This window comes from Medicago sativa, chromosome 8 (genome assembly GCF_051527215.1).
Source record: "Medicago sativa cultivar Bolivia chromosome 8, Bolivia_mono, whole genome shotgun sequence".
Lineage (NCBI taxonomy): Eukaryota > Viridiplantae > Streptophyta > Magnoliopsida > Fabales > Fabaceae > Medicago > Medicago sativa.
The window spans coordinates 40,783,628-40,795,358 of NC_140756.1; the positions used below are offsets into that span (position 1 = coordinate 40,783,628).

An 11,731-nucleotide genomic window follows, 5' to 3' on the forward strand; every position below is an offset into this window, starting at 1 on the left:
ACTTGGATGATAGTGGCTAACAAAATTCGGCCAAAATTATAGCAAACTTGATAATAAAATTCGGCTAGCATTAAGTAAGATGATCAATGGCTAAAATTGAATGGCGCCTAAATGTGCAAGATCCAATGACATAGAAAAATGGAGGGAAAAATGGGGGGAAAATATTAGGGTTAGGGTTAGCTTGGGGGGATAAGCTGAAGTAGAGATAAATATGAAATAGTTGTTTCGGAAAACAGAAGAGATAAATATGAAATAGTTGTTTCGGAAAAATTTGGCTATAGATAAATATGAAATAGTTGTTTCGGAAAACAGAAGAGATAAATATGAAATAGTTGTAGGGCCAATTTGTTTCGGAAGTAGAGATAAATATGAAATAGTTGTTTCGGAAAATAGAAGAGATAAATATGAAATAGTTGTTTCGGAAAATAGAAGAGATAAATATGAAATATGATCAATGGCTAAAATTGAATGGCGCCTAAATGTGCAAGATCCAATGACTCAGAAAAGTGGAGGGAAAAATGGGGGAAAAATATTAGGGTTTGGGTTAGCTTCAGGGTTAAGCTTTAGTAAGTAAGATAATACAATAAAAATTCATTTTACAATGAATATCAACATTTTTTTTCCCTTCAAAAATAAAAATCAACATGTTTTTTAGAGAAAATACAACATATTTATATGACCGACAAACTAACAATTTGATTTTATTTTTCAAAAAAAAAAAATCACTACATTTTCCCACTAATCAATAACTTTATATCACTACATTTCAATTTTTTAATATTAAAAGCGTGCGGGTCCCGTTTAAAGTTGGGGGTCTTAAATAAGACCCCGGGTCTTAAGAGACCCCCAAAAAAAAAAAATCTCCAATGGGGTTACCTATTAGGTACGGTGTCTTAATTGGTAAAGACACCACCATTGGCAATGGTCTAAGAAACTCGGCGAATTTCAACTTGCCGTTCATACTTTTGGAAGTATCCTCGTACTTCCAAAAAGCCGCCACTAATGCACATTTTCCGTCACTAATGTGCCATTACTATATGATTTCATAGTAATAATAACACTAGCTAAAAATTCCATTAGTAACACAATACTGGATTTAAAAATCACAAAAATAGGGATTTAAAATTTCCCTATTTTCCATCATTCTTTTTTTGAAGAGACCTATTTTCCATCATTCTGTCAGGCCTTTGAGACATATATGCACAACATTTCAAAAAGCAAAAAAATCAATGAGACATTTTTATACGGACATCGTGTCATTTCTAACTATTCAACAACAACAGTTAAATTTCGGCAGTATCATTTTAGTCCATAAACTACCACATTGCAGTCAAACTAACTATAATCAACAATAACAAATCAATTTCTAACAAATTTCATCATTAACAATCCAAAAAAACAAAAAAAAAGTCATTGAGACATTTTATCGAACACCTAGAGTGCAACTTTCAATCAACCTAAAATCAAAAAAATTCAAAAACCTAAACTACCACATTGCACTCTAAACAAAATCTAAACTACAATTCCTAACTTAATTCATCGCTAACAATCCTAAAAACTAACATGCAAGCCAAATTTCTAAAAACCAAAAAATGTCATATTTCTCCAAAATATCATAAATTTAAACAACAAAAAAAACAATGAAGAAGGATAAGCATAACTTACTTGTTGATTTGCTTGATTTAATGTTGATTTTGTTGAAGTTGGTAAAATTCACACTTGGTGGGAGAAAAATCGCACTTGGTGATGTTTTGGAAATGTTTTGCAAATGTTTCTGTTTTGATGTGATATACACTTAAGTCACGCAGCGTGACTTAAGTCACACAAGATTATAAGGTGCGTGAGTTAACTCACATAGGGACATTATGAGAATTTCAGTTGGAAACGAGCAAAATTAGTTGGGAGAAGAGCAGAATTCCATAAGGTATCCTTATATACTCCAATTCAATGGGCTTGGTTACCTCAATTCATAATGGGCCTAGTGACTCTTACCACTTAATTAAAACATTACTATTCCCTTAACACTTAAAACATCTCATTAATTACCATCTCAAAATAATTAGCGCAAGTTACTTCTAACTTAGTAAAAATAATTATTCATACTAAAAACACTAAAATATTCTTCCTTCTAAAATTACTAAATTACCCTTACTCATCCAATGATCAAAATACCCATGGCTTTAAAAATGACTAAAATACTCTTCTCACCTAAAAATCCAATAATCTCAAGTCAAACACACAAAGAAGCAATTAAACATAGATAATAAATAAATAAATTAATCCTAACGAAAAATGGGTTGTTACAAACGGTCTTGCCGCAAATCACATATCCTGACCTAGTTTTGGCAAACTCTTCGACCAGTGTAGTTTCCTCCTTTCCATTACGCACCACCATGATAAGCGCATGGAACAAACCCTCCTAACCCACAAAGGAATAAACCATCTCTCATTAAAACCAAAACGACGAATGGGAGGAACACTTAGAAGAAGGAAGACAAACGTAAAAACTCGAAGGAAAAAGGAGGAAACGTTTTCTAGCAATCATGCCAAGGGAAAAACGGTGAGTGCAAAGAAACACAAAGGACACCCCCCCCCCCCCCCCCCCCTTTAAATAACCTTGAATCTGCTCGAATCAACGGACTAGGTGGAGTAGGAACAAAGAGCCACGATCTGGACGGCTAACAACGACTTTGGGAAAACAAAACGCAGTCAAAGCTACGCACACGTAAAACGCTTTCCCTGGAGCGCCTAAAACTCACTGGGGTGACACGTGGAGAGTAATCACACAATAACATTTGGCATAACTTACACTGCCTTAAGGCTCCGCACCTGAGAGAGCACACCAGCTTAAGTGCACCGCGCCACACAGACGCGTTCCCCCGCCGAGGATCACATTACATGTGTGAAATTGATTCGCCCTCAAGGTGTGATTCACTTTTCACAACACTTTCTACACACTCTTTCTGAGTTCCATTACTGACTTGAGCGTTAGAGTGCTAACGTGCCTGCATGCACCTTTCTTTCCACCGTGAGGACTCAACACCGTCGTGCATTATCCGCATTATCCGCCACCGTTGCCACTCATCCGTTCTCACCGGACAGATCATATATGTATAGATATAAAAGAAAATCCAAAGAGAGCACAATAAAAATTGTTTGTTACATGGAACAATTTACACGATTATCAATTTCAGGGGACATTTTATTCATAAGTATAAAATTGCAGGGGTATTTGCTCGTAACCGTTAAAAAAAATCCAATATTTTTCCTAAATAAAACAAAAACAAACATCCCCTTATAATGTGACATGATCTGTCATACCACGTGATAGTCAATTGTCACGTCATATTGACTAACGGAAAAACTGACGGAGAGACAACATTATAATTCATGGTTTTCCATCGGTTCATTTAGAGGGTAGGAGTGATTGAAGAGAGTAACATGCTTGTTCTAGATTGATCACACGCCAAATTCCCTTCTGAAAATTACTCTTCTCACTAATGAAATTGTTCATTCCTTTATATTAACAACAATTACTTGCTGCTTAAATAAGGGAATGAACAATTTTAAAAGGGAGACGAACAAATTTTTTTTTTCCCTTTCTTCATTTAGAGGGAAACATTATAATTCTAGAATGTATAGAGACGTCAGGCCTTTGTAAATTTACTATAAAATTCATTATTCTTTAACGTAGAAGAGTTATTGTTTCTTTAATTAAAAGGTTGAAAAAAAGGATGGGGGAGAGAAAGATATTGAAATCTCAATGCTAGGGACCATTTTCACATGGTGATTATACCTGCTAGATGCAATGACCGTAAAATATTCAAAGAACAATAAAGGAACAAATTGAACAAATCTTCCAAATTGACCGTTGAAACCTTAGCATATGGATTTGGATAAGGAGGAGGAATCTAGCTAGATCCTTGAATCAATTATATGAGGAATATAGGTACTAGATAGCATTTTGAAGATTATAGGGAGGTATTGATTTTAGGTGGCATTTATGATGGGAAGGCTTCTTAATTTTCCCATGATGGGAGAAGGTCAAATATACCATTGATATATTAATAAAATATTGAATGGCCTAGATATGAGATTTGGTACCTTTTCTACCAATTACCTTGTATTTTCCCTCCATTTTATCCAATTGTAGATGTTAATTTTTTTTTGGTAGTGGTTGGAGTTTGAACCCCCGATCTTGCATATTTTATATATTGTCCCAACCAACTGATCTAAGCTCACGAGGACGTAGATGTTTTTTTTTGGACGTAGATGTTAATTATACATATATAGTCTCTTTTTCTTAATTTGCTGCGGCTAATTTAAATCAAAAATATTTATACACATGCGACAAAGTGTGATATTTAATTGGTTGGAAATGTCCAAAACTTTTTTCACAGAACAATTACAATTTTTACAACATAATCTATGATTGAGTTTCGGCAAAATTATAATTTGACATTGAATTTTTACAATTATGTAGTTTTTGAATAATAATGTTAAATTACATCTGAGGTATTTTTTTATTTTTTTTGAAGGAGAGGTCTTTTAAAGTTTAGATTAATAACACATTGATTATTTTTATTTCATATCCTTTATTTAACTCTTTAAATGTTGGCCTTTTAAAAATAAAATAAAAAAAACTCATTAAATGTTGGCAGTGTTACCCTTAGAATGGTGTGGTACTGTGGTTGTTAAACAAGTGATATGTGATATGGCTATTACAAATAAAAAAATGATTTTCTTAATCAATTACTCCCTACGTTCTTTTTTAAGTGTCACTTTTGGAGAAATTTTTTGTTTCTATTTAACTGTTACTTTCAAAGTTCAATGCAACAATAAATGTTGTTTTACCAACATTACCCTTAGTTATTTACTGTGGAGAGAGAAATATATGAAATAAGATATTAAATGACTAAGGCTATTATAGTAAAAGTATAGATTATTGTATAAGAAAAAGTAATATTTATTGAGTGTTTTGGTTTGTGTAAAATGTTAAAAAGTGACACTTAAAAAGGAACGGAGATAATAATTATTTTTTTTCTTAAAAAAACTACGAAGAAAAAAAGTCAAACCATTTTTAAAAGATGAACAGTGGACGTGAAAAAATATAATAAAAACAATAATTAAGTAATACAAACATATTTAGTTTTGTGGGGATGAAAATTGTAAAATTAAAAAGACTGGTACTACTGGCTATAACCAGTCAACTCAACTTCTCCCATCATGGGAAAATTAAGAAGTGTTCCCATCATAACCTGCACCTTGATTTTAACTACAAATAGCAAAATTTTCATATTTGTAGCATGCCGTATGGCTATAAAAGTTTTCCAACTAATTGATTTATAACGAAATTATCTTAATAGAACGTAATGATTATAGCATTTCATCATGTTTTACGATTTCCTGTTCTATTTTTGCTTTAGCTTAGTACAATTATCAGAAAAAAGTCTAAGATACACATTAAAGAGAGATATGACATTAAAAGAGTGTAAAAAGATACTTTATTTAGGATCTTGGTCCCTCAAAGACAAAGAATTCTTATTAGTAAAATGGGCCCTCAAAGACTCTTTAAGAATTGCAAATTAAGAAATTATTTCTTGAAAAAGTTTTTTTTTTCTTTTACAAACTAAAAAGTTAACTACACAATTTCAAATACATTGAGAACCTTAAAGAGTGTAACAAGGGCAACCATTATCATTTCTCTTTTCTCATATGATAAAAAGCATGTTAAAAAGAAGTACAAGCAATTTTTTTTTTTTAAGAAGCTAAATTAGTCCACTCAAATTGACATCGAAAAGAATCGAACCTGAGACCTTGAGGAGGAGCACATTCCTAGGTCACAAGTCAATACCATCAGGCCAACTCAAGTGGGAAGTACAAGCGATTTATATTGAGTAACACTAAAACACCTCCCAAATATTATAAATTTTTCCAAATACCCCTTCAAATTAAAGAAGAAACAAAATCTCGCTGAAACTGTTAAATGTCTGCCAGTTTGACCCCTCCGTTAGTTTCCTTCACTAGCCCTTTAGGGTTCAAATGGGTATGGATTCTTTTATCGACCATCAGTTGGGGCATCAGGAGGGATTCTAACTTTATGGAATGCTTCAGAAGTTGAGGTGTGGGTTAGTAGGAGTTTTGGTCATGCTTTGATAATCCAAGGCTGCTTTGTAGCGGACGACAACAATTTTCTTATAACTAGCGTTTATGCACCTTGTGACTTGGATGACAAACAATATTTGTGGTTACGGTTGTGCGGTATGATTGACAATAACAAGGAGGCTAATTGGTGTGTTAGTGGTGATTTCAGCGCTATTCATTCTACTGATGAAAGTAGGAGTAGGGTGGTTGGTCCTAGACAGGATGATTTTTCTTAGTTTAATCAGGTCATTGAAAATTATGTTTTATTTGGTCTTCATCTTTGTGGAAGGAGCTTTACCTGGTACCGAGGAGACGACTTTAGATAGATTTTTATTATCTGAAGATTGGTGCGTTCAATGACCTAATTGCATTCAGAGGGGTTTGATATGAGGTATTTCTGACCATTGTATGTTAGATTGTTGGGCGGAGCTTCCTGGTTATCAGCAGCTTGTCTGTGATTAATGACATTCATTTCAAGTGGATGGTTTGAGGAGGTTATGTGCTGAAAGAAAAACTTAAATTGATAAAAGGAAGTTTGTAAACTTGGCATCATAATCATACCGAAAATCTAGAAGGTCGAATGAATGAGGTTAAAAGATGATTTTATGCGCTTTTATCTGAACTCCATCATAATGCTAAATTGATGAAGTGGTTTAACAATACATTCATAACTCTTATTCCTAATGTGGAAAGTCTCAACATCTAGCAGATTTAGACCGATTTCTTTGATCGGATGTTTGAATAAGGTGTTAGCAAACAAATTGAAAGCGTTATTGGAAGTCTTTTTCAACAAGTCTTTTTCTTTTTAAATTGAAAGCGTTATTGGAAGTCTTTTTCAACAAGTCTTTTTCTTATATTGTGATGTAATTGTTGATATTTTTCCCAAGTCTTTTTTTTACACTTCTTTTACCGGAAGGACTTGATTGGTTCGGTTAATAAATTTCATTTTATCTGCTTAAAAACAAATAAAATATATTAATAATAGCAGCTAAAATAACATCCATCCCTGGAAGACCTATTTCCAGCACAAACCGAAACAATTCGGTCAACTAAATAAGTACAAATATGACAACATAGTCAAAGAAAAATTCAAGAAACATGGAACTTGGTGCACATTTTGAGGTTTACAACACTTAAGTGGAGAAAATAATTGAAACAATTTATCTGATACAATTAAATTATTGAAACAAGTACATCATTTTTCCATTAAATTAATATGAAACTATTGATCTCATATTTGCTCTTTATAATAACTAATATACTGATATGTAAAGTGGTACATAAAAATTATAATATATTATATCTATAAATACATATGACTAAGATTGTACACATGAGTAAAACTCATATAATATTAGAATACAATTGCTTGTAAAATAAGTTTATTCCTAGATAAGACGTTGAACAATCCAAGCTTCTTTCTTCCTCTAAAATAATAATAACATTAATATCTTCCCCACAATACCACTTTTTCAAGTATATAAATAGAGAAATAACCTAAACATCTTTCTCCAAGCATCCTCTGCTCATAACTCTAAACCCCCATAAACACTTCAAAAAAAAAAAAAAATCTTATTTTTCTCTCAATCTTTCTCACTCAAAATGGTTGTATTGTCCAAAACAAGTTTAGAGCAATATCCATGTATAAGAAACTTGAAACAAACCACATTTTCAACTGAAATCCCTATAGTGGATCTTTCCAAACCCGATGCAAAAAACGTTATAGTAAAAGCATGTGAAGAGTTTGGATTCTTTAAGGTGATAAACCATGGTGTTTCAATGGAATGTATATCTTTGTTGGAATCTGAAGCTGTTAAGTTTTTTTCTATGTCTATTGATCAAAAGGAAAAAGCAGGACCAGCTAATCCATTTGGGTATGGTAACAAGAAAATTGGACAAAACGGTGATATTGGTTGGGTTGAATATCTTCTTCTTACCAATAATCAAGATTTTAATTCATTGAAACTTTCCCCTGCTTTTGGTAAAGATTCAGATAAGCTTCGGTATGTTTTTCAAACTATAGCACTATCTTTTTCATTCTAAAACAAAAATGATGTTATAACTTATAAAAGTGTTTCAAGTTATAGTTATGATTTCACATATTGTGGTAGAAGAACTTTTTTTTTTATAAAAATTTGTTTTTTGAAGTTTTAGAAAATGGTTCACGTATTATGTTAGTTGATTTTTATGAAATTTTGTTATCTAAGGTCATAAAAATGGTTTATTTGAAAAAAAAATCCACTAGGTGTTCTTTTGTGTATTTTTTTTTTATATGCAAAGTAATTGTAATTAAGGAGAGTATAAAGGGTACTTCAACTCATTACAAAATAAAAGTTCAAATGATACAACTAATATATATCAAAGTGTTGGAACACCATTAGCCTTATTTTGCGAGTCTGAAAGAGATGGGATGAGAGTGTTTGAAAAAAAATATAAGTGGAAAAAAATAGAAAACATTGAGAGGGAAGGACTTTAGAAGAATTTATATGATTTTTTCAAATTTAATTGATTTTTTTTTAAAGATTCAAATTTAATTGATGTTGTTATAATATTTTTAAAATTTAAAATATATTTATTATAAGCATTAGTTTATCATTTTTTAAAATTTGAAATATATTTATTATAAGCATTTTTTTATATTCTACAAAAAATATACATTTTTCAAAAATTATTAAAGATTTATCAATTTTTCTTTATATTTGTTACCCTAAAAGTCTCTTCCCCTTCTTTCATCTCCCAAAGTATAAAATCCTACTCCTTGACATAATTTTGATGTGGTTTAACAAGCCCAACGTGTAACAATTCCCATCCTTGAAAATAAATTTAACTGATTAATTGTAGTGGACCAGCCTTTTATCTCTTATTTAAAGAGAAATGATATTTATATAAGATAATTTTTTGAACTGTCCTATTTTTTATGGGACAAAAAATAATAAAAAGACGTAAAAATACAATGAAATTAAGTCTGTGTTTGGCTAAGCGGCATCTTTTTTACGTCTGGCCAAAACCACGGCACAAATTCACGTTTCTAGTGAAGCAATAAATAGTAGCTTCTCCAAATCACATCAAAAAGACATCTAAATATGAGGCAGCGGCACCAAAAAGTTAAACCGAAAACATACTAAATAGAGTTGTTTCAATTTTTTGTTATTTTTTTAATTTGCTACTTTAGTTCTAATAATAACGTTAAACATGTTTATACTTTCTTGTGTTTTCATTAGAAATATCTATATAGCTATTGCTGTGATGATGTGACCATTATAGAGCTGATATGGATTAAAAGACATACTTTCTTGTTGTAACGTTTTTCTAATATATATTTATGATTGGATTCTACCATCAATATTTAATTGAATTTTTTTTCAATATTGAAAATGATATATGCAGCCGCAATTACAATTACAATTTTAAACACATGTTTTGTGTGCATCCATTGAACTTATACACTATGAGAGGGAAATAGGAAGAGAAAAAAAAAAGTAGGATCTAGCTAACGAATGTTTCAGGTATACTCTTTAAATATTACATATCACATATTTTAATTTTTAACCCATTGATTACACTAATTTTTATAAAAACAATTTAATGTCTTAAAAAGTGTTATGGAGACACATTTTATCATTTTTTTTAAAAATTATATAAATGAGAAATTAATGATGTGATAGAAAGGAAAAATAAGATGTTAATAGATGTATAAGTATGATTGTTACACTTTTTATAATTTAAAGTGTTTATTTTCTTTGGAATGTTTTTGTTGTTGTTGCAGATGTTTGTTGAGTGAGTATATGTCAAGTGTGAAAAAGATGGGATGTGAGATTCTTGAATTGATGGCCTCAGGATTGAATATTGAAGAAAAGAATGTATTTAGTAAGCTTGTAATGGATAAGGAGAGTGATTGCATTTTCAGGCTCAACCATTATCCCCCTTGTCCTTCTGAGTCAAATTTGAATAACAATGAAAATGAAAATTTGATTGGTTTTGGTGAACACACAGATCCACAAATAATTTCCTTGTTGAGGTCAAATAACACTTCTGGTCTTCAAATTTGTCTCAAAGATAAGAGTTGGATTTCAGTGCCTTCTGATCACAATTCCTTCTTTGTTAATGTTGGTGATTCTCTTCAGGTAGACACTCTTTTCTTACAATAGAAGTAATCAAAGTATGATCCTAGTCTAAAAATTGTATAATTATGATTTTTACATGTGTTTCACACGTAATTTTAAGACAAATTTTTTTTAATTGGTTCCTTAAACAATACTTTTAAAACAGTTATTAGCAATATACATATTGTTAATTTCACTACCATTGATCAAAAAATCATTCTTTTTTTTTTCATAGTTCTTTAGTACTAGTTTCTTCTGTTCCTTTAGATAAGATGTGAAATGGTATTAACATGTGGATAAAGATAAACAGTGTGTGAACGAACAATTATCATATCATTATAGTGCCCGTTTGGTTCAGCTTTGAATATAATTGATTCTGAGAGAATTGATTCTAATAGAATTGATTCTGACAGAATTGATTCTGAGAGAATTGATTTATGTTTGGATACAATTATGTAGAATTGATTAAACAAAATTATTTATGTTTGGATGCAATTATGTAGAATTGCTTTTGAATGTATAATTACTAAAATATACATAGCTAAAGGAGAATTGATAAAGAATGAGAATTGTTAAAGGGTAATAAAGTAAAATAACATGTTGTAATAATAAAATATACAAACCTATACACGTTGTTCAAGGAGAATTGATTCTAGAAAAGCTAGAAGCTAGGATTTGTAGCTTCATGGAGAATTGCTTTTGGAGGATAAAAACAATTCTGAAAAGCTGAACCAAACACGTTGTTTTTGGCTAGAATTGCTTTTGGCACTGTAGAGAATTGATTTTGGGTTAGAATTGCTTCTAAGAAGCCAAACCAAACAGGCCCATAGTACTCTTTCTCCAATTCAACTCCCTTGCTTCTGACCAATCCCCATGTGATGGGAAAAGAAGTAAACAATGTAGTCCTGTCGTGTCAACAAGGTTGAATATTATTGTTTACATTGAAATGGGGTATACCATAACCACTTTTTTAGTCTTGTGATTCTGACACATTTTTATCCACAAAACAGGTTATGACTAATGGACGATTCAAGAGTGTGAGGCACAGAGTTTTAGCAAATGGGTTCAAATCTAGACTCTCCATGATTTATTTTGGTGGTCCATCTTTGAATGATAAAATTGCACCTTTGCCTTGTCTCATAAAAGGAAATGAAGGCTTATTATATAGAGAGTTTACATGGTTTGAATACAAGAAATCAGCTTATGCTACAAGATTATCAGACAATAGGCTTTGTCACTTTGAGAGAATCAAAGATTCCTAAATAGTACTTACTTTACAGATAAGATATGATAATTGATACACCTGTCAATATTAGGATGTCTATCTCATGTGTGTGATAGGAGTGGATTTTTGCTTTTTTCTTTTTGCTAATGCTTTTCTTTGTACTATAGGTTATCTAGTTATAAATCAAATTTCATGTCATGGCTTTCTTTGTACCAAGTTATCTAATTATAAATCAAATTTCATGTTAAATTTGGATTGA

General features: G+C 31.2%; 1 protein-coding gene across 1 annotated transcript; it reads left to right on the forward strand.

The window, feature by feature from the left end:
* The first annotated feature begins 7,657 nt into the window (after positions 1-7,657).
* On the forward strand, positions 7,658-11,731 carry LOC146899105 (gibberellin 2-beta-dioxygenase 1-like). Its single transcript, XM_085734528.1, has 3 exons — positions 7,658-8,147; positions 9,911-10,268; positions 11,258-11,731. The coding sequence occupies exons 1-3, from the start codon at positions 7,747-7,749 to the stop codon at positions 11,507-11,509; spliced, it is 1,011 nt and encodes a 336-aa protein (XP_085590654.1). The 5' UTR covers positions 7,658-7,746; the 3' UTR covers positions 11,510-11,731.